We start from the raw sequence: 27,395 nt of genomic DNA on the forward strand, positions 1-27,395 counted from the left end.
CCTGGCCAAATCTTGAGCCACTTTACAAGGGAGAAGACAATGGCACTCGGACATGTCAACATAAACTTTCTCCATGTGTTAGGACATCTACCTGGCCCTTTTCCATGGAGTCAGTAATCTAGGCTCTGCAAGGCATTTCTTAAGAGGTAGTGGTAAGTTTAGGTATGGAAGAATTATTATTTTTTTCTTGGGGAAATTGCTCCTCTCTTAGTAGGTAATAAATTATTTCTCAAATTTTGCCCACTCTGTTTTTATGCCAGCTGTAGTAATTGAGTTAGGGCAAGCCTGGCCTGTGTGGGCAATCTGAAAATGTTACATTTGATTCACCGAAAGAATGAGACCCTTTAAATTGTATGTACCAGCAACTTAATCCAGCAACTGGACAGGTTTTTATGTGGTATGAGAGTATGAAATAGTCAAAACTCTTCTGTCCAAGTGATTGAACCCAAGATTGAGAGGTGTCAGCTCTTAATTGCCAAAATCTTTTTAGTGCCTTGGGTGGCATATTTTTGTTAAGAAATACATAGCATTGCTGCTGGCATATCAAATTTGTCATATGCCTGAGGCAACAGAGGTAATTTAATTGATCACTTTCTCTGTGTGTTTGTTTTCCTACAGATTGATTTTTTTAAACATTTATTTATATTCAGAGGTATTTGTTTTGTACTTGTTACTATAATTTAAAAGCATTAAACATAGGATGATTAATTAAAGATGAGAAAGTTGAAGGTGACTTACTATGCTCTAACAAACCAACAAAATGGACACAAGAATCCTGGGAGTGCTCTAGCCTCTTCTAGCATGCCAGTGCTAGAATTGGTAATAACAGCTAATGTTCTGTGCCTGTTGCAAAGGTATGTTTTGTGCCAGTGAGTGTTTGGGGACTGGAACTTAAAGTTGAAGAAATTCTTTCACCATGATGGAAACCAGTGTTGTCATTGTCATCATGCTGTCTGTGTCTTGTTTTCCTCTTGGGGTTTGAAGCCTTCAGCGGCCTCTGAAAGTTATGTCATACAAAGCAGATCAAGAGCAAAGTTGTTAATGTCTCAAACTAGGAGATACAGGGGAAGCCTGTGCTTCTGTGTGAGGAGCTTCACTTTGGAAGTCTGATGTGCTGTTTGTGCACTGTAATTTCCTAAGGAATACAGCAGCACAGATCTGATTTTGACTGCGTTACCAATTTACAGGCAGCCTGATTACAAACTTCTTGAGGCAGGCATGATTGCACTGTTTGTAGTGCTTTGGGACACTGATGAATAATTTTTTTTCTTTCCTATACTAGTTATGTAAAGAAAAGTGTTAGTAGGAAGATATCAGAAAGTAAAGAAAACTACGACTTTCTGCAAATGTTAGGCAAAACTTTCTTGCTGCTGCTTTTGAGTGTCCAATGTTAGTGTTAAGTCAAATGTCCATTAAATTCAATAGTTTAATGAGACTGCCAGAAAGACAGCAAGCTTGAAGAATAGCCATTTGACCCAGGTCCAAAAGTTTTCTGATCAAAAAATTTCTAAAACCCTGTTGGTTTGCTTCCCAGAACCTGAAGTAGCCTTGGGATTTGGCAGTCGCTCAGCAGTCATGTGTGAGCAGTGGTGCTTCCTGCGCTCCTGGCCAAGTCTAGATAAATGGAAAAGCTTGCATTTTGGAAAGTTGAAATGCTTCTTGGAATATGACTCTTCTTACCTGTGAATTTGAATAGTATGTGAATATATTTGAGAGTGAAACTTTTGTCCTCTTTTTTCGGAAAATATGAGGGTTTGTATTTGATATATTATCTTGTTTGTGTGATGTGATTAATGGCACTTATTTCAAATCTTCTTTTGAAAATTGACTTAATCTTGCTCCTGTTATCCCAGTGTTAAGAATGGGAAAAGAGTAATTTTCACTGTTCTCTACTATTGGTTCCCTGTGACTCAATATGTAGTAATGTACAGGCAGTTTACCTGACCCAATGATGCCTGAGTCCATCCTACCTCAGTCCACTGTGGAATCTGTAATTTTTTCCTTCATAAACACTCATTTCACTTGTTGGGGTGCCACAAGTGATGTTACTTGTCTCTATTTACACTTTTGTTTTTCAAATACAGAATGTGCCCCGCACCTGTTCCTTTCCTTTGAAAAATACATCTCTCAGACCTGCAGGGTTTATGATGCTAACTTGCAGGCATTCTTTAATTACAAAAGGATATGTGATGATCTGTCAAGGGACAGTTGTCTCTAAATGGATTAAAAGAAGTTTACACGGTTTAAATATGTGCTGTGTCCTTCATATGCTGGAGAATATAGTTCCAGTTATCTTGAACTGGCTGAATAGTGTGAGTATTTAGTACCTATGCAGGTAACTATTTATTTTCTTGATTTCAGCTAGTGAATTTTTCACCTCTGTGAATGTGAGATGTAAAGAAGAGAAAAAAACCTAACGTAAATATGAACTGACCAGTATTGTTAGATAAACTGTTCCTAAGCGTCAGCCCACAGGAAAAAATGAGACACTGTTTAAATAAAACCTGTCCTCTGCCATGCAAGATCATCTCTCAGCTGTTGAGAATCAAAATTGTAGTGTCCTGACTCATCAACAGGGCTCTTGCTACCATCCTGTAGTAAAGAGTGGAATGAGATTAAATTAATGATTGGCTGTTTGGAAAATAAATATGTTTCTAAAAGATGGTGGTAGTATCATGAAAGCATGACAGCATAAGAAAGATGGGATTTTTGGTAATGCTGGGAAAAGCAGGCAACTTCTCAAGTATACAGGATTTTGTAGAGCTCTGAAACAAAGCTAAATACAAGTTGAGAGCCACCACTGCAAGTTTTAACTAGATATGTATCTGTTACACCATCTAATAGAAAGGTAAGTGGTAGTTGCAGAGTCGAGTGTCTATTAATAGCTGAATTGCACAGCTGCACTCTTTTGGGGGCTTTTTTTGGCAAGTTTTTGAAAAATTACTGCCTTTGAAAAATTCCAGAGATTGTCAGCAGAAAGTCATGTCTGTGGCACAGAACCACAAAACCCCATGAGGTAGTAAAAACACATATTGTGCCTGTCAAACATTGCTCACTTACATTTGTCTTGCCTTACAGCTGAAGTAATGTTTGCAGCATTGTGAAAAATCTCAACAGGTTTTGTGACTGTCAGATGTTTTGCATCAGTGATTAGTTGCCCACAAAAGCAGTTAATTGCTTCATATGCCGTGAGCATGCTGTGAATGTTATGCCTTAAGTATTTTGAGCTACTTTTTCTAAAGCTAGACTGTGGGAAGGGAAAACTCTTTAGTTAGCTGCATCCGTCAGAGTCAGGTGGGATGATTAATTTTTCTCTTCTTTCACAGTTGTTGCAAACAATAGAAGAACTACAGCACTCTGCTTTATGCACCTTTACTTAATCAATGATAGAATTTCCAGTATAACTGGTTCATTGGCCAGTTTATTGACTACAGGAATTAACTATTTGACATCACTGCTGTTTTTCAATTTTTCTTGCTTAACTTTTGCAGTAAACAAAATAAATTTCAGCTACAGTTTGTACTCTGGCAGTTACTCTTTGACTTCCCTTTCCTTTAAAGGTGTGGTGAGACCTGTCGGCCAGGCTAACCTGAGGTCTTCTAGATGCAGTGGTTAGAGGTTTCTTTCCAAGTCTTCTTTCAAATTGGAGTTCTCAAATATCTAAAGCTATAGTATTCAGCCATGTGGAGAAATAAATAGCTTTTCTCGGCATGTTAGACCTGCAATACATGTTGCTGAGCTGGTGACCTTAAATATATAAACATATAAACAATACCCGGAAATGATAAAGGGCAAAAAAAGCGAGGACCTGTAGTGGAGAATTTAACTTCTTCTGGCAAGTGCATATTCATTAAATTGATCCTGTAATAATTCTGTACTGTGGTTTATAGTGCTTCAGCTCTGTTGTCCACAGCCCCTACCACCACGTGTGGTGGAGGCCCTTTGGGGACAGCCTGGGAGAGCCCCTCTAAACACACCTGCTGCAATGAAGACTGTTGCAGGTACATGCTGGCTTCAGTGTCCCTGTGGTGGAAAGGCCCGTGGTCGCTCTTGTGGCAGTTTGCCAGCCACGCCCTGGGCTTGTGCACCTGGAGGGTGGAGGTTCATCCCTTGCTGCTGGGGTGGTATAGGAGGGCTATGAGTTGTCTAAGGGGCTGGATGGGAAAGAAAATTTGCTTGTTAGGTGGTGGGTCATGCTCAGGAGTGAGACAAATAGTTAATGGTATTCCTGACCTTAATTGGAAAGAATTAAAACCATAGCATATCCTATTAAAACCATCATCCTTTTTAATATATTTAGCATCATGTTTCTTTATTGGTGATTTCTGCTATGTCCCTGGCTTTTCTGGACCAGCCCCAGGCTCAGCAATTTTCCTGAGGGCCATGCAGTTGTGGCAGACTCTCTGCATGTCCACGTGGTCGAGATGATGTACAGCTCCAAACACCACAGATGGAAATTAGTATCAAAAGTCGATAAGAAGCTGGAGGTGTGAGGAAGCAGCTGGGATTTGGCCAAAGATGCCTGGGTGGTGCTTCTGGGGTTTGTGGGGGTGACACCGTTTCCCATACTGGTGACCTAGTGAAGGACGTGGCTATTCTTTGTTATTGCTGCCTGACACCTTGGAAACAGTTTTCATCTCATTTGGTTAACTATGCTTCCACTACATTTTTCAGGGTTTTTTTGAAGCCATGGATGGGTGATTGCTTTGTAGAGGAGAGGTATGCTTAGCTCCCATAAGAAGTAAAATATGATAATCTAATGGTCCTCTGAATTGCCAGATTCTTCATTTGAGAGAAAAAATGTTGATCTAAATGTTCATTCCCAAGCATGCACTTAAGAGGGGAAAAAAAATAATCCCAAATAAGGATATGTTAGGGACTGGGGAGCTGTTTGTCATGTATTTCCAGTTAAAATAGATGTGACTGCACATTCAAGCTTATTTGGGCTGTGTTTTAGACAAAGGAGGTAATTTAAATATTAGTGACCACATTGTGGAAAAAATAATTTAGTGTTTAGTTCTGAATCTCCTAAATTATAACCTAGATTTGATAACAGGCTGAAGTCAACGTGAAGTTGAGCTTTTTTTTTTTTTGAGGGCTTTGGAGGACTGACTAAGTCTGCAAGTCATTTAGACCGTTGCTTTTCATTAAGCTGGCTATTTTTAAAAGGTAGGTTACTGTGATAGAATTCGTATCTATTAAGTGCTTCTAAAGAAAATCAAATGATAAATTCTGCTCTATTAAAAGCCCGGGTATAGTTGTTTTATCTTGTTATTTGCACTTAACTGTTATGTGAATACCGTTACTTGTCAAGATGACTTTAGGAAAGCTTAAATAAAAAGAAAAAAATCAGTTTATAACAAGGCATAACTGATAGAAATGACCACCATCACTGAAGGTAATGTATAAGGAGGTCCTACATATAAGCCATTAGTTTTCGTATCTCTTTTGAGTAGCCAAGCAGTGGCAAGATAGGATTTCTGCCTGCTGAACTCAGTCATTTAGGCACATTGACCTACCACTTGCATATAGGCTGCTCTATAACTTTTCTTGGGCAACTGGCAGTGATCTGCCACACAGGATTGTAAGGTACTGGCAATACTTGGTAGTGGGGATGCTTTACCTGTTTGGGTTCTGATCAGGGGAGTCATGGGCAATTATGGACAGACGTGCCCCCCCTAGTCCAGTGTGTCCATACACGTGGTCTCTCTGGGTTTCTAAACCTTCTTCCTTCATGACATCGAGAAGCATGTATTTTAAAGTCTCTGGCAGTCAGAAGGTGAGTGAGGTAAATTCCACGGTATTTTTTCCTTAGCTTTTTGTTTGGTTTTTGGTTTTGCTTTAATAGAATAAAATATTATCTGCCTGCACTTAAACTCTCTTTACAAATGCATTTAGTAGGGTTGCCACAGACCACAGGAATGAGACTATGAGCAGTGGTTGCCTTTGGGAGGTCTTGAAAACAACTAATCCTTTGTGGGTAGGAATACCAAAGCAGAGGGCAGCTTGTTTCTCTTCTAAAATGTCAGCACTGTTTATTTTAACACATAATGATGAACTCCCAAGCCTCATTTAAATTTAAGAGGGGGAATCTATGTTTGATTTGGCCAACTATCAAATAGCTAGTAAAGCAAGAACACAATTTTTCTTGCTTTTACCTGACCTAGTACTTCATCATAATCTGGTGTGCTGGGGGAGTGCACGGTATGAGGATGTAAAGGACGTATAGTGTATATGAAATGTAAAATGCTGGCATGCACATTATATTAATTGCCCCCCTTTAAACTTAACTGAAAATGTAAAATCTGTCGAGAGTGACTCATGAGCTAATTAATATTCCCAGGCTAATCATAATGAAGTAAGTTGTTAAGTATTATCTGGAGTTATTATTCTGTCAAGAAATAAATAACAATATTCTCACCATATTCCATTAAGTATACCTCATCAAAGGGCATGAAGCCCAAAAGTTATAAGCTGTTCAAAGTGAAGAGATCCTTTTCTGAGATTTCATATACAAATGGAGCATCCACAGAAACTCTTCTCAATATTTTGCTAATGCCGAGACAACTGTGTCTCACACTGTTCGCGTTTTAATGTTTGAATTATCATGAGTTTACAGCCTGTATTTTGTAGGGCAAGATAAGAAATAATGCATTTTTAATGTAAGAATTAGTTTGCAGAAAGAGATGTTCATGCCAAGACTCCTGGAGATGTATGGTGTCTGAAATACCGTTATGAATTGCATCTTCTCTCTCCTATATCACTGGCTTGAAGTTGCCATTTGCTCCCTTAAACAGGCAGTCAGTGCTAACGTCTGCATTGTTTGATTGTAATTAATGTTCCCATATTTGTCATAATTTGGTATGTTCAACGAAATGAAAACTAACATAATAAACTAGAACAAAGACAACGACTTAAGAAACAAAATGTTGGCAGCCATCTGTTCAGATGCTAGACAGCATGATGAGCAGATACTGCCATGTTTATTAAGGCAAAAAAAAAGTCATCTCCTTTTTGCAATGTCTGCAACAGATTCCGGTTTTCACTGAGTAGTACTGTGGTGGTTTAGCCCCTGCCGGGGTCTGAGACCACGCGGCCGCTGCCCCTGCCCCACAAAGGGAGTGAAATACAAAGCCCCAAGACTGAAATAAGGAAAGGTTTAATACAACAGTGCAACAGCAACACAACAAACAACAACAATAACAATAACAGTAATAGTGATAGCAATGAACAGAGCAAAATAGCTACCAAATACAGCAGTGAGAAGCACGATGTACAAAACCACCAGTGCACCGGGCTCCCGTGCCAGGAAAATTTGACCTGCCAGGATGTGACGTCCATGGTATCTGAATAACCCGGCTAGAGCTCCTCCCCCACTGCTGGGGAAACTTAACCCTATCCTGGTTAAATCAGGACAAGTACTTAATGATGATTTTGCTATCTCTGCTCTGCCGTGCATTGGGATGTGCAGAGGTTTGCAGTCTCAAGGCCACAAGTGCTTGTCCTGGTAAGATTGCTGAAGCGCTGATTTACCGACTGGTGTTGCCCAGACCAGTTTTGACAAAGCTGTGGGAAATGTAGTTGATACTATGTTACATTAGTATATGTAAGGCAACCATTTCTGATGGTGTGTAAGTTGCAACAGGAAGCAAGCTTAAGAATGTTTTTGCTTTTCTATTGTTGTGAGCCAGAGAAGGATTGGTAAGAAATGAATTATGTCTGTGATAGAGAAGGGGCTTGGGTCTAAGGAAAAAAAAAAAAAATAAATTGGATTGTTCTTTTTTCTGTGCTTTAAATTACATCTGCATTTGTTTTTGTTCAGATAACCCCTAGTGAAAGTCATGGCTTGTTATATATGTTGAATGTTTCCTGCTTGTCATCTTTTTTCATGAGTTGGGTAATTTAACAAAAGCAAATGCATTTAGCTTTCTGCCCTGTCAACTGACTGCTCTCTAGAAATTAAATGAAGCAAGCCAACAGAACTGCAGACTACAACAGCAAAACAGTGAAAAGATCAGATTTTCGGAAGGAAGATCTTACCAGTGGCTCTTCAGGGATGTAATATCTGCTGTCAAAACCTGTATCCAGCTAGGAAAAAGGAGTTAGTTTTGAAAATGAGAGGGGCAGAAAAGAATCCTTCCTTTCTTCCTTCTATTAGGAAGGTTCAGTTCAAAACAACAAATACAGTTGTGTTGAAAATCTTCCAGCCTTGACTTTGGTGGATTTGGCAGTGTTAAGTTTACGATTGGACGCACTGATCTTAAAGATCTTTTCCAACCTAAATGATTCTATGAAGATCTTGCAGCTTCTTGTTGTATCTCACACCAGACTTTGAGCAATCCTTTAAGTTACAGAGATACAAAAACTCCAAATGAAGTACCTGTGTTAATACTGGTATTGTGTGCTCCCCTTGTTTATAGAGAAGTTCATAAGCACAGCTACCTTTTTGTGAATTTTTCACTGAGTTCGTCATCTGCTTTTTAAGTTACAAATATAATATAGTCCCTTTACTAAGGGGCAGAAGGACTGGGGATGGTGGGACTTTAAATGGAGTTCAGAGGAGACATGACCCTGAAATGTCTTTTGGGTCCTAGGTTCAACAAAGCCTTAGGGATATATTGGCTGAGGGTTTGGACTTCTATTCTGCAGTTATATGCATAAAGGCAGCTGAGACTTGTCCAAAGAAAAATCCTGCTTTACATTGAATTTACTTCCATAATACTAATTATTGAGATTACAGTGTTTTTGGTTGATGATCAGTCTTTGGAGACAATATATCAAGTTATACTCATTACAGAATCATGAAATACTGTCGCTTTAGCTTTAATAATGTTTTTTTCCAGTTACTGGCATTTATAGAAGAGTTCTGATGAATTGCTTGTGTCTTTTTTTTTTTTTTTAATGGGCGAGATACTTGGAAAGGGAATGAATAAAGAAAGAATTTAAAGAATGAATAGTTTTTGCTGGGCATATTGCTAACAGCGAAGAGCAGACTAATTCATTTTCCTAATAAGGCTGTGCTGGAAGTTGGAATGTTTTGAATTGCATTAAATGTCATGAAAGTATTCATCAGAGAGGAACACTTGTGGTATGTTTAGAGAGCAAATTTGATCATGTTTGGTTGAAATGAACACAGGCTAAATATAGCTTTTTTTAAAAAAAAAAACTAAATGATTTTGATGTAGAAGCCTGTGCAAAAACTGTGCGCTTTCATTTTCAGTATTAGTCTGTCAGTAAGTGATGGCTGCTGCTTCTGGTTTTGTTTGTAAAAATTCGTATGAAGCTTAAAACTGTAACCATTTGCCAAGGTCTTTTGTGTGTGTTGTTTGTAATAAGCATTTATACTGAGCTTTTATGTCTTTGCTTTTTTTGTATGTTATTGAAAATATTGCATAAACTAATATACTGAACTGCTAGTTTTAAATCGTTCAGAAAATATCCTGCTTCAAGCCATCCTGCTTTTCTAATAAGTAGTAACAGGGCAAGTGTGTCATCTCATTTTGAAAGCCTTTATCATCAGTTATTCATACATCCAACGAGACCAAACCAGCATGAAATCCTAATACATTTAATTGCTAGGTGGCAAGCAGAGTGCTAACAGCTAAGAAAATGTACAAGGTTCTACAGTTTAATTATCTTTCTGCTATGCAATTTGGTAGCATCTCTCAAAATCTTAAGGGAAATGACCCTGAAGGAAGTATTTTCTTAAATGTTTTTGTTGGATGTGTTTTGCTTTCCAGCTTGAAGTGTGCATTTCCTTTTGTAGTGTCTTGTCTAACCACCATGCATTTTTCACATTCAGATCTTGGTGGCTCAGTTTGCTGGGTGAGCATTTTCTTTGTATGATACGGGATAAATCACAGATTTTAGTCTGATTATGATCTGAAGTCAACAAGGCCAAGTTAAACTGTTTGGAGTATGTCTGGGACACACAAATTTATGTCCTTGTTTCAAGTATGTTTCGGGGAAATAATGTTATGCTGTCTGACTCCAATGCTAAAGGAACATTGGGAACACTTCAGTTATCAAGTCTTTTTTTCACCCTTTTTTTCTTTTTTTCTTTTTGTATGATATTTTTGAAGATGAATTTTGAAGAGTATGTCTTCAAATCGTATGGAAATAGTGGTTTGAAATAATTTTCAAATTGTTATTTCAATTGAAATAACTGCAATATTGATGAATGCAGAGCAATCTCATTCATTGCAAACCCAAATTTGATTGTTTGGTAAAAACAACAAAATTTAAGTGTGTTCCTTCTATGAGACTGAAACTTCAAGGCACAGCATTAGCAAAGAGAAGCTCTTTTCTCAAGCATGAAATATGGTAGTTGATTTGAGTAATGAATGTCTTTCTACTTCTTACTGTAGATCAGCTTAATAAGTACACAAAACATTCCAGGTTACTTTGTTAGAAAACAAATGCCTAGGAGAGCGAGATGCATGTTTCCTTCTCTCTCTGGTCTTAAAAAAGAGAGAAAAGTTTCCATATGTATTGGCTTTTTTTTTTTCCTTCTTGTTGGTTTTGTTTGCTGAAAATTGACAACTCTGCAATTAGGAGTGATTAATGATGCACCCCAGTGCTTTGGAGGGCCGGAGGTCAACCTTCTCTGTGGGAGGTCAACCCACTCTGTGGGAAAGGGGAGAACGGACATGTTCCTCAGAACAGACAAAACCCTCCCTCTGTTGAGAATTACTGTTGATGTGGACATAATGTCTGTCAGCTGCGATGCACAAATGGTGAAGGTGAACTGCAGAAGATGATATTCTCATGTAACTTTTTTGTTTGTTTGTTTTTTTCTTTTTGTAAATTGGCTACTGAACCTGCAGCAGAATTGCTGTTGCTGGCATCTGATGAGCCCTGAGGGCCAAATGGCTTTAGGGAAGGAGTAAACATTTTGAATGCAATTAGTAAAAAAGAAAAAAGAAAAAATGGGGGATAAAGGGGAAATAAAAAATAAAGGAGTTGTTCAATGGACCAAGTGTGCCTAATTCAAATCTAGCTTTCCATGTTTTCCTGGTAGAAGTAGAAAAGCTGGTTTATACAGTAGAGGTGTTTTAAATTGTAGCCTCTGTTAGCTGATCTCCAATTAAACAAAACTTTTTGCCTCCCTGGCAGATTATCTTTTGGAAATGAGAATCCAGCTTCAGTTCTTCAAAACCCTGTTTCGAAGATTTGCTGGAAATTGGGGTTGTGTGATTTCAGGCAGGATATGATTGCTGGTTCTTGGATTATTAAGGGTGCCAGCTTTTCTAAGCAGCTACCAAATATGGCCAGAAATGTTTCAAAATGTGGCAAGAAGCCACTTTTCTACCAAAACAGCATGAAAACACTCAAGTGTATCAGCAGCAATGTTTGCAGACAGAATGTTAGTGTGTCAGATTTTTTTGCTGGGTTTTTTATTTTTTTTAAATTTTGTGTGTGTGTTTTTGCATACAAGTATATGCAAATCTGAAAAAAAAAAAAAAAAAATCAAGTGAGGTGCCTTTACCTGCAATACATTGACAGTTTAAGTATGACAAAATCTGTCAATTCTTTATCTTAATCCTTTCCGTTGTGATACTTCCTTTCCTTCCCACCACCCCATAGCAGTTTCAGTGCACCCATTGTTTGGAAGAAATTTTTTTGCCATCTACTGTGGAGTTCAAGTGACATTAACCTTACCTTTGAAGACCAAAGACTGTGCAAAAAGTTTCTGTATTATTTAACTTGCTAAGTCCTTCAGAAGGATTTTTGTTGTTGTTCTAAAAGGAAGCTTTCTGTTTTAAGCCTGAATAAAGCTTATGCACTACTTAAAATGCAATTTATCTGACCAGAGCTTTTGAGTTATGTGACATAGTTTCTTATGAAAGGATGGAAAACAAAAGCAAATTGGGTCTGAAGTCTCCTAATTGGTGATATGGTATTATGAATTTACAAATCAAATAGCCCTTGATGATAGATGCTAGAAATCCTAATGTCGTATCTGGATAAATGAAGCCAGTTTGGTTTTGCCTTTTGCTTGTAATAACAACAGCGTTGTAGGTTTAACTTGAATACTTCTTGTTTCTTTTAGAGGAAACAAAATATTGCATATATCTGTGGTTGGACGTGGTGAGTTGGAAGAGGGAAATGCTTAAACATTAAATAACTTGCTTTTTACAATTATGTGTATGTTTTTCCTCTTCCAGAGTGGCTTCTGTACCAAAACCCAATCTTGTTCATGTACCAAAGGTATGTTCATCATCGCAACCAAGAAACGTAGCATGTGGCACTGTTACCCATCTGTCAAACCCTGTTGTTGATAAGCACTGTCATTCAAACTTTCCTTTCAATATAACATGCTTGATTTCCATGTGTTACATTAAGAGTATTGCAGCATTTGAATCTGAGTGATTTGGGGTTTGTTTGGGGATTTTTTTTTTGTCCCTAAGGATAGAATTGAGAGACCTGACAAATGATTATCCAAAAAAGAAAAAAATCTGAATAAATGTTATCTTCCAACCCTTGGAACATTTTTTAGAAAGATACTGCTGAAACTTTTCCTCAGTCCCTAAGAGAGAAACAGTACTAGGGTTTTTTGGTGGTGGGGTTTCATTTTCGGTTTGGTTTTGTGTGTTGTTTTTTTTTTTTTTTTTTTAAATAGGCACTAAAATCTTCCTTTATATGTGAAAGAAGCTTATCTAAATATTAGAGTTTCAGAGAACAATCCCCCTCAGTTTTTTTAGAGCCCTGGGGACTTATTTGTTCTCGAGTTCTTCTAATGTTTTGTTCTCAAGCAATAGTTTCAACACCCACCCCCCCACCCCCCTTTTGATAAGAAGGCTGTTTGCAAACCTGAAAATACTTACGAATGACCTGTACTTGAAAATCCTCTCTAGTGGATGTAAATAATGTATAGTATATTACTGTTCTGCTGACCATGATTTGAAAGGCCACAGTTTTGGAACTACCATGTTAAAACATGGGTCCTGGGAAAGAAAAAATCACTTGTTTTTTGAGTTTTTTGATCTGAGAACGGTGTATCAAGACATTGGGGCACATCAATGGAGTGCAACTGGAAAAGCTCAGCCTTCCAAAGCACTGACCACTAATAAATGAGCTCCAGGTCTCTGGTTCCGCTCTTAAGGGTCATATCAACAGATCAATATATATATACAGTGTGTGTGTACACATGCACAAGCTGTTTGTGTATGAGCAATGTGCATATCTCGAATAGGGTTTGAGAGGTGGAATGTGGATTTTTGTAAATGCTGATTTTTTCCACATGAGTTACCCAGTGGGTTTTGCAGTAGAGTGGTTCTTCAGTTTCTCTTGAATTTGATTTGTGGGGTGTCTGTTTTGAATATGATGAGAGGAGTTAGCATCGTGGGATTTCTTACTGATTGTGCATGCTTGGATCATCCCCTTTCCTAAAATGCATGGCTTTTTTCTGTACATTTCATGGCTTCAGTCTCCATAAAGCTTGCTTCTGTGCTGCTTTGTTTCACGCTAGGTGCATTGTCTCCCTTGAGAGCAGCGAAAATCCCTGCTGAGGAATGTGCATGCGTCTGGCGTGTTTTTGTGTGTTTCTTTTTTGTTTTTCATCTCACATAGGGAGAACCTACAGAAGTAGTTAAGCCTGTGCCCGTTGCCTCTGCTGTTGCACCCAAAGTCACTGCCACGGCGAGCGTGGCTTACAATAAGACACCGAGGCCGTTTGGAGCGGTAACTTCCTCCAAAGTCACCTCCATCCCATCACCATCCTCCGCCTTCACCCCAGCCCAGGCGGCGGCTCCGGCCCCGGCAGCTGCCGCTCCGGCCCCTTTTGCTGCGCCTGGACTGCATGTTAACGCCAAGCCTAACGCTGAGCAGCGGTCGCCTGTGCCGAGCGCTGCTAAACCTGCAGTTAATGTCCCACGGCAGCCCGCCACGCACAATGCTGCCCCGAGCGCCTCTGCCAGCGACGGCGCCCAGGATGTAGCTGAGGGGCCACGACGAGGATTCAGAGAGAACCAGGGGGAGAGTAAACAGCAAAATGGGTAGGTGGGATTTTTTTTTGCTGTGAGGGTCTTTCCTCGCAGGAAAAAAGCTGGGCTTGTTTAAGGGCTAAGTAAAACACAGCTTGGAGGAGTTGTTCAATTCTCAGAAGCGAATCTCTAAGGAAGGACTTGCATCTTAAAAGGAATGCTTTGAAGGGCCAAGCCAGACCTTCAGTGATGATTTTTCTCAGGAGTGACATATCGGTTTATAGAGTGTCACAACTAAATTGAATCAGGATCACGAAATGCTTTACGTGGTGGGTTGTATCATGATGTGTTCTGGACCTTACAACAAGCCCGGTATTAATTTTGATGTCCGTGTCTCACTGTGTATTTTGACTCCCAGTGCGGTGATTGAAAGCAGCAGGCACTCAAAAATGCAGAGCAGTCTCTCAAGAAGGGTGATGTCTGGGAACAAGGCACTCTGAAAGACCAACCATGGCCCCTGACCGGTGGAGAAATGTCCCAGAAGGGAGGCAAAGGGACAGATGTCACATTACTTCTCTGCACAATACACAAGAAACTTTGATGCATGCAAGGAAGCTGGTGGGACTGAGCAGAGATTTGCAGCACTATAATGTAAAAACCTCAACTTTAGATGTTACCTTTACCCTAAAAAAGCAACACAGATTTAAACTTGCAGTAATATTTGCATTCAAATGATTGTTTATATTAAGTGGATATTGGAGACCTAACATTTAAGGGACTGTAAGGCTATATAAAAGGATTATAGTATATCTGGTGTAGCACCTAGACTAGCAAACGATAGATTAGTAAATTAAACAGCCCAGCAGTGGTCCTGGGCACTCAGAACTGCACTGCTGCCCTGTTTCAGTGGCAGGCTTTTGGCCAGGGCCGCATCGGACTCTCCCAGAAATTCCTGGGCAGGTCTCAGGAGCTGCAGTACCCCGGGGACTGGTTCCCAGTGGCTGCTGTGCAGCAGGGTGAGGAGGAGGCTGGGTGTGAGCTGTCCCATGCCAGTTGGCCTCTGTGCTCAGCAGCAGTGTCTGACAGATTAAATTAAATAATAAAAAGGGCAGGGGGGGAAATGTAGGTTTCTCTTCCATCTTAAGAATGTGAAACCTGTGCTTAAAGGCTAAAAGCTGTGGTTACTATTTCCCATCCCTCAAAGGAAGGGAGCTGGAGGAATAGGCCTAGTGTCTCTCTCCTCTGATATTTTCTCAGTGTAGAAAGTATATGAAGAACCCTACAGACAGGTAAACATCCACGTCATCTGAAATACAGAATAAATTGCAGTTTCAGTAGAGCTTCTCATGGAGTGGGGGGGAACTTCTTTAGGTACCTATTCCCTTTATATTGCTGTATGAATATTTTCCATATGTGGACTCATATAATGTAGTCTGTATGCATTTTCTATCACACCGTTGTCATGGTAACTGCCAGCCCTTTTTAAATAGCTGATGGCAGGAGTCCACACTGCATAAGAAGTGGGATGAAACTGGGAGATCCCAAGGACTTGCTCAGTGCTGGTAGACTTGTAATATGCTTTGGCAAACCATCTCTTATCTTTCCAGGAATGCTGTTTTAGCAAATAACTGTGCAAAGAATATTCAAAAGCAGCAATTAGTGCTGAGAAAGAGGAACAATAGCAACAAAATGAAGTCTCCTGGAAGGAAGTGCTGCAGGTGTAGACAATCAAGATAGGATGACTGGGTGAGCACTGTTAGGTGCCTTATGGTTAGGGGATGCATAGTACTGACTGAAGAGTATCACAGCTGACAGGTGAAGAAATCCCTGTCTCACTGCCAGCCTTGCAGATCTAGTTTGGGAAAGCTTGAAAATGTTTAGAGCTGTAAAAACCTACTCTATTTCACCATCTTTCTTACAATAGTGTGTTTGGGCTGTCTAACTGTCTTGCAGTCCGAAGGCAGAAGACAAAACCAAGCAAACAAAACCCCCCTAAATTGATTATATTGGTCTGCTGCTACACTTAGTTTTACTTAGAAAAATTACATTTCAACGATGATGCTTAACTATCTTCCCATTTAAAATAGAATCCATAACACTTATGAAATATCAGAAACATTGACATTTGGAATAATTAATCAGTCTGAAATAAATTCAATTTTGTTTCTGTGTTTTGTATTATTCATTTTCTTAAAAAAAAAAAAAAGGAACTTTGTATCTTGTTCATAGATAGCACTGCTGAGCAAATGTAGTTCTTCAGGCATGCACCTTGTCATACTCAGAATTTCTTCCCTTCCTCCTGGCTCCCCTCAAACCATATTCAGGATATAAACAATTTGCCTTCACTTCAGGAGGGGGAAGGAAATTTTGTTTCCCTTGTTTAGTTCTGGCTTAGAAAGAAAGCAGTTTGCCTTCATTAGGCTGCGTGCAATTACGCTTTTATTAAGACCTTCTTGCCAACTCTTGCATGAAAATGTGCCTGCTGCTTAAAACAGGTAAGATGTCCACAGACTTCACTCAGTTTAAGATCAGCTGGGCTAAATTTTTCCCTTGTAGGTTCTCTTGGTGATTGTAAGCTTGACTTACGTGATATATGACTTTACCAGAGCTTGGATTTGGAAATTCCTGTAATATTTCAAGAAGGAAAGAATGTATTAACACATCAAATACTTTTTTTCCCTTGCAGATAACAACAGTGACAAAGTTAGTATCAACAGCACTGGAGTTGAATTATGGTCGTTTTTCCTGTTGGAATAACCAGCATGTATTCTTGTTTTGCAAAATTATAGCTCTTACAGAGTTTTATATTTAAATTTTGCAAAACAGCTTCAGCTTTTCTTAGTAACTTCTTAGTGTAGTAAATGGTTTTGTCTGCATCGGACATGACGTGATCTTGCTTTTCACTGTGTTACATTTTGTAGCTTTGTTTTTATTCCACAAAACATTTGTGTGGTGTTCGTGTGTATTGATAAATTCTTGATGCACCTATGGCTAATTGGTGTTAATACAACTAGTAAATGGTGAAATACAGTATAAAAGCAATAAAGGTTTGAGGACTATGGAATGAAGGGCTGAATACTGAATTCATACCACAAAAAGAAGAGTAATATTCATATACTGTGATTTGTGCATATTAGGGATGATAAATATGGTTGAGGTTTTATTGGCTTGTCTTTTCTCCCCTTGCCTCAAGTTGCCCTGAGTTAAGGGAGATCCTGTCTCACTGAGTTTTCCTTTGTGTCTGGCACCACCTTGTTGCCTCAATGAGTAATTACTAGTAGACTCTTAAGCATTAAAAAAGAGACCGGTAGGATCCACAAGAAAAATCAGCAGGATATTTTGTTTATAATACCACTTTCAACAAATGTGAAAGACTACTTATTTCACTGTGGTAGTTACTAGAATACAGTCAACTGCATGTAAATAATTACATTTCCATGTAGTTCCACACCTTTAATTATTGCCTTAATTTTCAGATTTTATTTTTGCTATTAACTGTTTTGATGCTTTACTTCATTTTTCTCTGTACTACTTGTACTCCATCCTGGAAATACCACTTTCTTTGTTTCTATACCTCTCTCTTGTTTAGTAGCTTTGACATGTGATACACATACTTCACTAATACTGTGTGTCTATGAATTCGTTCTTTTTGATTTAATTTTGTATGATACCTTTCACATCATTCTTTCAAGTATTAAGTATTCTTCTAAGCGTAAGTATTTACTAATGCATTCCATTGAATGGGCCTAATTCTTACTTGTTGACAATTAATGATTTACCTCATTCTCATTCATATTTTCCACCTTTCTTCACCAGAAATATTTTGGACATTAAAAGTACGGTGGGGAAGTAGTGGCAAAAATAGAACTGACTTTTAAAGTTTCGTCAGGGGGTTGGGGGGTTTTAAAATTATTATTAGAATTGTTATGTTTTAGGAGCTAATTTTGCAGTTAATCTGTAAATTACGTAAAAATAAATGTACATTTAAAGGGCCTTAATGATTAATGCTTTGGGATAACAAATGTAGAATTTAGGAATAATATATATGGTATGAATCTTCTGTTCCCTTTTCCTAAACTGATCAATACCATTACATGTTCTTTACAGCAATGACTGAAAGCAGAGCTTTAAAATCCTGTATTCTTGCAAGTCTGCTAGTGCAGGGATTTATAATTGCATGTAGGTTACTGTGGGGAAAACTTTCAGACTAAATGATCACCCCACTACTATTTTCACTTTCAGAAAGGGTATCAAGCATCAGTATCTTCACATCAGGTTTCCATAACATTGCTACTTATGCTTTCAAATGGCCTGGTTCTGATCCACACCTTGCCAAGCGCAAAAGACTTGGTGTGTACTGAGTGGCCCTTGCACACAGCTAGTGCTTTGCCTCTTGTGAACAAGGGGAGAATTTCTCTAGGGGCACCTGATCCATACTAAGTAGGCTACCCTGCTTTACCAAAACAAATTCCCCTCTCATCCCTGTGAGGAAATCGCTGTGAGTTTAAGTATGGGACTTCTGTGCTCTGGTTTTGGTAGTAGAATGAGAATATCACTATTAATTGGATTTCCGTGCCCTTTCGCACTAATTCAATAGAATAATTAACTGCACTTCTATTTCAACTTTCTGACTTTATTTCTTGTTTTCTTTTTCTTCTTTTCCTGTTTATGCTGGGAAAACTTTCTCTTGCTGTATTACTCTGTCATCTCCAAGGAAAAACCCACCCAAACGGTAAAGGTTTAAACGTGTAAATGTCTTGATAATATTGTCTTTTACTGTTTCTGATGCTCCAACAATGAAACAAGGAAAAATATTTCAGTTGGGTTAGAGTAATTATAAAGCTGTGTTTGGTTTGGAGAGCTGAATCTGTGTTCAGGTGTGCCTGTGGAGCTCACTGCTGCACATCTGCTTCCAAACACAGACGCTGCCTTTAAACACTGTGAAAAGTCACAGGTCTGTCCCTGCCTGTGTAGCTACCCTGACCCAGGTGGTCTCTGAAGCTTTTTGCTCACTGCTTACTCCTCTCCTTGATGCAGCCCTCCACGGAAGCACATTGTGGATACCTATACGGAGTTTTACCACACACCCACCCACAGCGATGCCAGCAAGAAGCGACTGATTGAAGACACCGAAGACTGGCATCCCCGGACAGGCACCACTCAGTCCCGCTCTTTCCGCATCCTCGCCCAAATCACTGGCACTGATCATAGTGAGTAGCTTGGCGTAAACGGAATAAAAGTAATGGCCTTGGACAGATAGTTGTTTTTAAAAGCTAGGGGTGGGGGGAAGTAATAAAAGGATTCAGTCACATCTCATGCATTTTCCCTCTTGGATAATAAATCCAGTAGGCAGAATCTTGGTGAGTTCTTTAAAAGAAAAAAGTTTGAGAAGACTATAGCAGGAAAATATTTTTGTAGAAGTCCTACAATTGCTAAATAGCTCAGGACATATGCGTTGCTGGACAGTATTCCTGATTGAGTTGATTATTAATACATTCTAGATAAATCTTAAAATTTCCATTTCTACTCCCAAAGATGTTGGCAGATATGTATTTGTTGTTTTCCCCCCCCCCCCCCCCCGCCCTGTATCACTAAAATGGTGACATTCCTGTTCAAATGCTCCAGAAGAATTAATGTGTTTTCAAGCATGTAGAAAATCTGACAGTCATACAATGGTATGTGACCTGCAATGGTTTCATCAACCTGAAGCATAAATCCATCATTCCTCAGTTTATTCCCAAGTCATGTTTCCATCCTCTGCTTATGCTATGGTGTGATTACACGTATTGTGGACTGGAACAGATGATGCAGAGGTCATTCCCAGTCCTACAATTTTATGGTGAAACTTCAGTTTCATATTGTGCTGTCAGTTATAATTAATCAGCTGAGACCTATAATGTTGTGTAAAAGCCATCAGAAGTGCCATCAGGAGATTTAAGCTCAGTCGTATTCAGACTGAGGCAGTTGATGTAGAGGTGATAATTTCATTTTTCTGCTTTTCACAGCTACAGTAAAGAAGGCAGTGAGGAAATCAGACCCCCCTCCCCTCAATTTGCTGGCAGAATTACTGTAGAAGCTAATGATAACACCTCTCCAAATAAGGATTATTGTCTATGTATGATAAATATTCTGAATTTGGACAGTTACCTGATTGATTTGAGGTCCTACGTTGCGCTATTCTATTAATGGATCATTGTCTACCTTTGGATTCTTTTCATTAATCCTTATAAGGGCAGAATATGAGACCTAAACGTCAAATAACATGTCATCCAGCATTGATCAATTAATCATGGTGACAAATACTATAACAAACTGACTGCAACTAGATTTTCCAAACTTAAAATCAAGGCTGGGATTCTACATTATGCCATGTGCAGTCCTCTAGCACCTTGATGGGTCTCACAGTCTGATTGCAAACAGGTGCTTGGATTATCACCTGATGGAAACCTAACGTTTGTCCAAAAGAAATGCCTCCCAGCTTCCATTCAACTTCCCTTTCTCAACTCACCTTTCGCAAAGCCAATGTGAAGAGTGGGCCAAGGGAAAGAGCAGAGGCCAGCAGAGCCACCTTTCAGCAGTCCTGCTGGCAAAGGGGCTCTTGAAGTTTATAGACATCCTCATTTCCATTGGGGCGTATTTAGAATCTAGGAGTCCTAACGAGCCTTGTTGTAACTTCCTGCTGTGGTGAGTGCATTGGCACAGGGGAGAATCTCAGTGTGCGGTGGTACAGTGCCTTTAGTGCCTTAGAAAAAAAAAAAATTTCTCTCTTCTTGCAGTGAAAGAACCAGAACATGAAGCTGCAAAGAAGACTAAGTGAGTTGATGTTTCTATTACTTAAATACTTTGCATGTCTTAATTCTTAACTTGTAGTGTTTGGTGCATTTGTGTGACACCTGGGTGTTTTTAAAATGTTGCTTCTTTTTTTGCCTTCTACTTCAGCATGTAAAAATCAAGATCTTTTTCTGCATAGAATGACCTTTTAAAATCTGTTGGTGCAGTCCAGTATTAATGTTTGTGCAGGAGTTTGAGATTTTCTGTGTACTTGGACTGATTTGGTTTTCTGTACAAGGTCAGCTTGTCAACATGTTTTCCTTTTCCTAAATCTAACCAGGCATTTTTGATTTGCAAGTGTGGATCAGATTGCAAGGCATAGCTGGAAAGTATTACTGTTCTGGACTGTGAATGAGGGTCAGCTGTCTCCTTGCTTTGGGATAAGCGTTGTTCAAAATGAAGTCCAACCAGTGGCTAAATCTAATGGTTCTTGCAGTCAGTGGGAGTTTTTCTGCTGACTTTGCCTATCACCCGATCCAAGTTTTTGATAGAGGAAGGCAATGTGTGGATAGGAATAGTGCATGGAGATTGCATGCTCGCTTGTGAAACTGCTTAAGACAAACTTTCTTTCTTTCTTATTTTTCTTCTGTCACTTCTTTCCACAGGGAAAAGGTTCCCATCCACGTCTTTAGCCCCAAATATACAAAATTACGTGACTGGCACCATGAAGTCTCAGCACGTGTTCTTAATGTCCAGTGATTTTACCCAAGTTGCAAAAGCAAAATAAAACCACTTCCTTCCTTTCTTCTTTTCCATCTGCTTTGCAAAAAGAAAAAAGCCTTACTGCGAGAGAAATTCTAGCCTTTTCTATACTTTTCTAACACTTTCCTACTGATGTGTAAAAAATGAGATGAAAATGTTTTTGTGCTAATCACTAGGTGACAAAAAATACATATTTAAAACAGAACAACTTGGGTGACTGAATCTCCATCATGGGAGGAGATGGCTGTTGCAGTTCTTTTTGTGCCTTAAAGGAGTCATTTGCATTGCTGAGTTTGAGTTACTGTAGGTTGTTAGAAAGCAGAAAATTATGAACAGAAGAATAAGAAATTGTGTTACTTTGATTTTGGGGCTGGGGAAAGAAGATTAAGAGGGACTGTATGCACTTATTTCAAGCTATTGTATTTACCAGGATAATTATCTTGGATTTCACTAGGTTTTCAGCAGGTCAATTTTAGAGTGGTTGTAAATGTTTTACTAAGTAGAACAAGAAGACAGACTGCTTTTAAGCAAATAAAAAATGAATTAAAAATATTCCAATGTTGTGAATCGAAGTGCAAGCTCAATATAAAGATTCTGCTGCTTCAATTAGTAATATGTTCATATTAAGGAAAACTTAGAAAAAATTGAGCAGAATGTTGCTGTGTACATGTAAGAGCTTCAACAAATCCTCTTAACAAGAACAAAATAAGATGGTAGTATTTATTTATTGTGCAGTGAAGCTCATAGGCTTTCTTGTGTTTCTAAAAGCTTCATGGCCATATGGTTCTCCTGTAAAATAATGTATTATAGTAGCTACACATTCATTAACTTATGCTTTCTGAAGCTTGAAGAGTATTTTAATAAAAGTTGCTTTTATCTTAGCTCTGTCTGTTTTTCTTTTGAGTCTCTCTGACTCCTTGAATAGTCTTCTCATGCACGGAGCTGTAATTTCATTGTATCTTCACAGATCACAGTAAGAGAAACAATTAAATCCCTGCTGCGTAGTAGAAACAATCTGAATTGTACAAAACTATCACAGTAGTAGAGTTCCTGATTGTGTTAAAAATGGGGCATATGTGTGCCAAAATCGACACAAGATTTGCAGAAATCAATAAAATGGTTGACCTTTTGGGGGGCTGCAGGAGTAAGAATTCTACTAAGTAAAACTTGCTCTCAGCTTTTGCAACATTTATTGAATCAGAGAAGTTTCAACCTTGAAGGTGAATTGTAAAGCACATATAAAAGCCCAATCTTTCATAATTGCTTAATGAGGACTACTGCAATTGGCTCGTAGATTGTGCAGCTGACCTACGCGCCATTCTGATGGAATTGGCCCTATGAACAGATCAATGTCCATTGCAAATGCTTCTGCAGACTTGTACAAGATCAAAATGACTCCCCCAGCTTGGAAAATTGAAAGGAATAGAGACCTTTGGAAGCATTTTAAGCTTGTTTCCTTTTCAGATGGTTTATACTGCTATATATTACAGCAGTAGCTTATGGTATTTGTCATTCTGTCTTTAGGAAAAGCCAAACAGAAAATGGAAACTTCAGGTAATAGCCAAGTTATCTAACACTTAACAGTCACTGATGTGGGTGCCTAACAATACACAGAATAAAGGACAATTAGATTTGCAGTGGTAATGATGGACCAAGGCATATCACACCTTACACACCTTTTGGATTAACTCCTTAGTGACAGTAGGGGAAAATACTCACTTTAATAATTTCATTAAAACTGTTTTGATGAGAAATACCAATCAGTTTGATTCCTCACCACCCCACCCCCTCATCACGTAACTTGGTAGTGGGTACTGTGTTACTAAACCTAAGTGTGTGACTGAGTGCACATACAACACAATATAATCATTTGATAGAATACTGCATAATAAAGTAGGAATGTGAAGCAGTATGTTAAAATTGTTTTGCTGGGTTTAAAGATTTTTCTTTTTTTATGAATGGAAAGGAAGACAGGAGTTTCAGAGGTTATGAAAGGTTATTACTTAGACTGTCTGTAAAGTTTTCTTCAGAAGGGCAGAATGGTTTAACCTTCAAGTATTTTTATGGTTTGGAGATGTCCCTAGGTAATGAAAATATCTTTGTGTTCGTATTTAACTTACTGTTATGTTTATTTATCTTACCAGCTCTTATCCCTTTGAAGGGTGAGTTGCTTTAGTGAGAAACAAAAGACAAAGCCTCTCTAAATAATCCAAAGTGTAGAGCCTCTGTTTTGATGAAAATGAAACATAGATAGTCATAGAGTTGATCTGTTGAGGATATGAGACTAGTTTGAGAAAGGTTACCAAAATTATTCATTTCCTATACATTCATAGTAACAAATCACTAATTCCAAAAATGTTTTATGAATGCATGAAATGAATTTCATTTACTGCTTTCAAGATGTTATCTTTTCACCCAGTATCCCCATTGCTCAACACTTGTTGACATTAAATTTTGGACTTTGTTACTGTTTCTAAAGCAATAGACTGCTTTTCCTTTTGCAGGTGGATAACATGCCTTAGTTCATGTCCAATTCCCAGCATACATCTGATCTTTGAAAAAATATTCTGAGTGGGTTTTGATACAAATGAATAAGCTCATATTTAAGAGATCACCTAGAAGGATAAATCTGAGAAACAATAAAATAGAAACTTCTCTTCCATCAGTAATTTACAGATAAAATCCAAATTTAATAATATTGAACTTTTCAGGCAGGCATTGTCCAAGACAAATGTCCTGTGGATTTTTTATTATTGTTTATCCCTCAACTGTAACCCACTAGGGATTTTTGTGTGGATAAAATAGCAGCTGAAAGGACAGGAAGTAAAAAGTCCTCACTGAAATGTGTAAATTGCAAGCTCTTAAAGCTCAGAAAGGCAAAGTCTAGCCTTTATGTCAAGTTTGTTTGTGTTTTAGTAACTGATTAGTTCTAATTCTGCAGCACCCTATTTCCAAGTATGTTTTAGACGTTCACTTTTAACCATCTCCTTTTGAGCAACCGTGTTCTGATTTAGTTTTGGCCTTAAGTTGTAGAGTCAGTTCATTGTCCTGAGTGAAGATGTGTCTGGATTTTCCAGATTTGTAGTTTAGCTAATCCATAGCCACTGGAAGATATTTATCCCACACTTAGTCTTGAAACAACCTGTCATAAATCATATATTTATTTTTCTTCCCCCTCACCATGTCATAAATATCTGTAAAGCATACCTGCAGATCTACCTAATGGAACAGGAGCCCAGGATACCTGTATTAATCTGAATAAAAACTCCATAGCAACCCAGACTTTGGAGACGCCACCTGTATCAGAATTTCCATCCACGCCTTTGCCACCTATGAGGTCTGCTCCCTGGTCATTCCTGAGTCTGTTTAACAATTTTCAGCACTTAAAGACTCCCTACTTTATTAAGATGTTTAATTTTGCATGCTAATATATATATAAAAAAGAAGGCAGCAATGCCTACTTCTGTGGCTAATGTAGTCTGCTCAAAACTTGAAGTTGTGATTGATCTCTATCTCATAGTTGACTTTTATTTTTGTGTATAACAGTGAGATATCTGATGGGTGCTTTTCTTCAAATAGAGGTCTTTAAGACAACATTTTCTAGATCTATATATTTCTTTTTCCTATCACAACTGGAAAAAAAGATATGAAAAAATATTGAGAAATATAGAGTCTAACCTTCACAAAACTAACACCCTAAAATGTTGCAGCAAGAACTGCATAAAACTTTGGGAATGAATCCCACTTGCACTTGTGTCTGTTTCTTTTCCAGTATTTCCTAAAATTTTTTCATCATTAATGTAATACTAAATGTATGTGTTCTGTCTTTATAAATGTAAAGTACTGCTTGAATTTCTGAGTTTATAAGCAGCAGAACTCTTCTCGACCTTCACTAACATCGTGACACTTCCTAAGTGTATTGTGCATCATTTTACCCCCCTATTTGTATTTTGCTGTAAACTCCATGGTTTTTGACTTTTGGTGTTTCTTTTTTTTCCCCTTCCCAATTTACTAACACTTTCATGCACAGTGCCTCCTGTTCAACATACTATTTCAATGTGGATTAAAAATCTCTTTTTCTGTGTGTCTCCATTTGATTTTATTACTGTGAATGGAGTGAAAACGGTGCTAAACCAGAATCTGCAGCTGCTCTTTTGCCGATAGCAGTGTCCTCCCCTGGCAGTGTCCCCTTTCTCAGACTTTCTGAACACATTGCTGCAGCAGCTCCTGGGAGGTAAATCTTTCAGAGGGGGCTCAATTCAGTTAATGATCTAGCTATATGTTGTTCTAGCCTAGATTTGTCTGTCTTGGGGGAGAGAGGGTTGTCTGTCATTCACTTAAAATAAACTTTATAAATCTGCTGTGACTAGGGATTTTCCTGGAAATGGTAGGAGAGGGAAGAAGAGAAATTAAGTAAAACTGAGCAGATTCAGGAACAGTCTTGTGGATAACAGTTAAAGTAAGATGAAATATTTAGTGTGTGTCAATACATTGTCAGTAGGTGTCCACCATATCACTTGAATGGAGTAACTTATCAGTGGTCTCAACAACTCAAAAGTGAATTCAGATTTCTTCAACACACAGAAAAGTGCCTTTAAGAATATAAAAATGATTTTTTCAAAAGTAGATTATTTCGTTCATTATATTGTGCTGTGCTATGATGCAATCAAAGAAAACTAGGTGATTACCTGGCAAACTTCCTGTCACTGGCCTTGGATAGCTTCATTGGCACTTACCTTGGCAGATTAGTGATGTTTTGGAGGTCATCTATGGGTACTAGACAGTGATGGTAATTTTGGATATAAGACAATGACAGTAATTTGGAGGGTTATGATGATATTATTGAAGGTCAGTAACATTTTCTGATGGTTTGTGTTTCATAGCGCAGGAGTGTTTTTTAGTTCCAGGTAGCTAGTGTTCATTACACATACATAAGCACAAAGTTGTAACACAAAACAAAGCTGCTCCGTTAAAAATGAGAATTGAATGAACAGTACCTGGTCCTGCCAGGCCCCCAGACAGAGACTTGTCCTTGTGAAAAGCATACAGAAATATACTATTGCCCATACCTTTGTGGGCTTTCTGCAACTAGAAATCTAATACTAAGATCTGGGATTGACAGTTTCCCCTTTAAAGCAATAGTCTCAGCCAGCTCAGAGAGATGAGGCGAAACCTCACAACAAAATATGTCAAGTCTGTTTTGTTGCAATGTCTTTTGAAGGCTTTTTTGATATCTGGGAGAAGAGGGTGCCTTCATGAGCTAACATGAGATTAGTCAGGAAAGGATGGTGGGTGATGACAGAGGTTTGCTTGTACCAGTATCTTCATGGTAACCTTTGGTTTGAGCCAATACAGAAAAGGAAGATTCAGTTGTGATGGTTTCAGCAGCATGTTCTCTTAAATCCCAGGAAGCAGATGGGGTGAGTAGTTATGAGTCACCAAAGATGAAAGATACGCGCAAAAGGTGTATGGCAAGACTCATGGTGGTTTTGCTGGGTTTTTTTTTGTTTTGTTTTGGTTTTTTTTTTAAGCAGAAAACCAGGGATGAAAAAGTCAGGGGGAGAAGTACTACTTCAATAATTGATTTGGATGTCTACCAATGAAATTCTAGTGTGATTATACCTACTGAGCCACAGATGCCTTGCAGATACTGCTACAACTATTGTGTTCTGAGTACCAAGGAGTTCTTTCTAAATCCTAGCTCTGGATCTGTGTCCAGGGGAAGGAAATTTAAGTCTACCCTCACTCAAGACCTGTGTCTCTAAGTTTATTATTTGGCAAAATTAACCTAGCAAGAGAACAGCTTTAAGATGAGCCACAGGAAATCGGAAAGGACAGCTACATTCATGGTGGTTCAGGAAGAGAGCTGAAGTATTTATACAAATAGTCAAAAAAATAGATGATGACTATTTCTACTCAAGAAGGGCAAAAATCTGA

At 38.5% G+C, this 27,395-nt stretch overlaps 1 protein-coding gene across 18 annotated transcripts in view; it reads left to right on the top strand.

Moving 5' to 3' along the window:
- The window catches only part of PDLIM5 (PDZ and LIM domain 5), a 131,225-nt gene that overhangs the window by 61,219 nt on the left and 42,611 nt on the right, over window positions 1–27,395 (top strand). For 6 of the 18 annotated variants that reach the window (XM_074823122.1, XM_074823114.1, XM_074823121.1 and 3 more), the window contains exons 4-11: window positions 12,168–12,210; window positions 13,573–13,997; window positions 18,640–18,657; window positions 18,963–19,135; window positions 20,702–20,738; window positions 22,983–23,012; window positions 24,661–24,795; window positions 25,576–25,692. In XM_074823122.1, coding sequence (XP_074679223.1) covers window positions 12,168–12,210; window positions 13,573–13,997; window positions 18,640–18,657; window positions 18,963–19,135; window positions 20,702–20,738; window positions 22,983–23,012; window positions 24,661–24,795; window positions 25,576–25,692 — 978 coding nt within the window. Of the gene's footprint in view, window positions 1–12,167; window positions 12,211–13,572; window positions 13,998–16,611; window positions 16,629–18,639; window positions 18,658–18,962; window positions 19,136–20,701; window positions 20,739–21,361; window positions 22,340–22,982; window positions 23,013–24,660; window positions 24,796–25,575; window positions 25,693–27,395 lie in introns of those variants that run through there. The other 12 variants (XM_074823125.1, XM_074823123.1, XM_074823115.1 and 9 more) reach the window with 12 other exon arrangements.

Source organism: Strix aluco, chromosome 4 (genome assembly GCF_031877795.1).
Source record: "Strix aluco isolate bStrAlu1 chromosome 4, bStrAlu1.hap1, whole genome shotgun sequence".
Taxonomy (NCBI): domain Eukaryota; kingdom Metazoa; phylum Chordata; class Aves; order Strigiformes; family Strigidae; genus Strix; species Strix aluco.